Genomic DNA, 1,413 nt, shown 5'->3' with positions numbered 1-1,413 from the left:
ATACAAACTTCTCAGAGACGTTTCTATTAACCTGAAACATGGTTAATTACAATGGATGGCAGCCTGATAGTTTGAATTATGGGTTACACCCAAGCTATGTCATATAACGAATATTAAGCACTCGTCAGAGATCTAAGTATGGAAAGAGATTGAGATTCTTCAAAGAATTAACCTAGCTCATCCAAACATCACCAATGACAGCAAATCCTAGAAATGTTTTCTGTTCAGAGCTTGACTCCCAATAACATCTTACTCAGCCTTCTGCGGATCTCCTTAGTTTTTATGGAATAGATAATTGGGTTGAGCATCGGAGGAACAAAGAGATATACCAGGGACATGAACTTGTGCACATACTCAGGAGCATGTTTCTCAAATCTGTGGACCATGGACACACTAACCATGGGCACATAGAAGATAAGCACAGCACAGATGTGTGACACGCATGTGTTGAATGTCTTAAGCCTCTCCTCCCTGGAGGCGATGGCTAGCACGGATCGCAATATGAGCACATAAGAAAGAAGGATGAATACTGAATCTAAGCCAAAGGCAGAGACGACAATAAACAGGCCATACATGCTATTGATAGTGGTATCTCCACAGGGCAGGCGAATCAAATCTGGATGAAGACAATAGGCATGGGTCAGTATATTGGCCTTACAGAAAGGCAACCTTTTCAGAAGAAAAGGCAGTGGAAAAACCATGCAGAAGCTGCGAATGATGATGGCTATACCCATGTGAGCCACACAGGTATCTGTGAGTACTGTGGAATAACGCAAAGGGTTACAGATAGCAATATATCTGTCATAGCTCATAGCCAGGAGGATCCCAGACTCTGTCCAAGAGAAAAAGTGGATGAAGAACATTTGGGAGAAGCAGGCATCAAATGGAGTCTCTGGACTATGAAAGCACAGGACAGCCAGTACAGTAGGCAGTGTAGAAAAGGACACCCCCAGGTCATTGACAGACAACAGGGACAGGAAGTAGTACATTGGCTGATGCAAGCTCTGCTCCTCCCTTATGATGAAGAGAATCAAGATGTTCCCCACGATGGAGACTGCATAAAGTAGCAGGAGTAAGGCAGCCAGCCAGTGCTCTAGACCCCCCATCTCTGGGAAGCCTGTCAATGTGAAACTCATGCTGCTTGATATGTTGGTCCTGAAGCTTCCCATAGTGGCTTCTAAGGAAATATAACGAAGGCAGAGAGATATCAGACAGTGGAGGATGTGAAGACCGGGAGATGTCACTGTCCTCATGAAGAGAGAAGCAATAAAATGCAATCCAAATTCCAGGGATCATGAAAGAGCCAGAAAGAAGCAAATCAGAAGTCATTAGGTACATCTCGGACTTTCCGTAGTCTAAATTATCTGGTCTATGATGGGCTCCATCTCCTTGCCAAAACAAAATGTTTTACAT

General features: G+C 43.8%; 1 protein-coding gene across 1 annotated transcript; it reads right to left on the bottom strand.

Moving 5' to 3' along the window:
* Nucleotides 1-224: 224 nt before the first annotated feature.
* Nucleotides 225-1,169, bottom strand: LOC102848105 (olfactory receptor 51I2-like). The gene has a single exon (XM_006885491.1). The coding sequence runs from the start codon at nt 1,167-1,169 to the stop codon at nt 225-227; it is 945 nt and encodes a 314-aa protein (XP_006885553.1).
* Nucleotides 1,170-1,413: the final 244 nt, after the last annotated feature.

The sequence above is a fragment of the Elephantulus edwardii genome, unplaced genomic scaffold, assembly GCF_000299155.1.
Source record: "Elephantulus edwardii isolate Elephantulus edwardi_28Jun2011 unplaced genomic scaffold, EleEdw1.0 scaffold00044, whole genome shotgun sequence".
Classification (NCBI taxonomy): domain Eukaryota; kingdom Metazoa; phylum Chordata; class Mammalia; order Macroscelidea; family Macroscelididae; genus Elephantulus; species Elephantulus edwardii.
The sequence above is the reverse complement of the archived record's forward strand: the minus strand, read 5'-3'. Positions and strand labels throughout refer to the sequence as shown.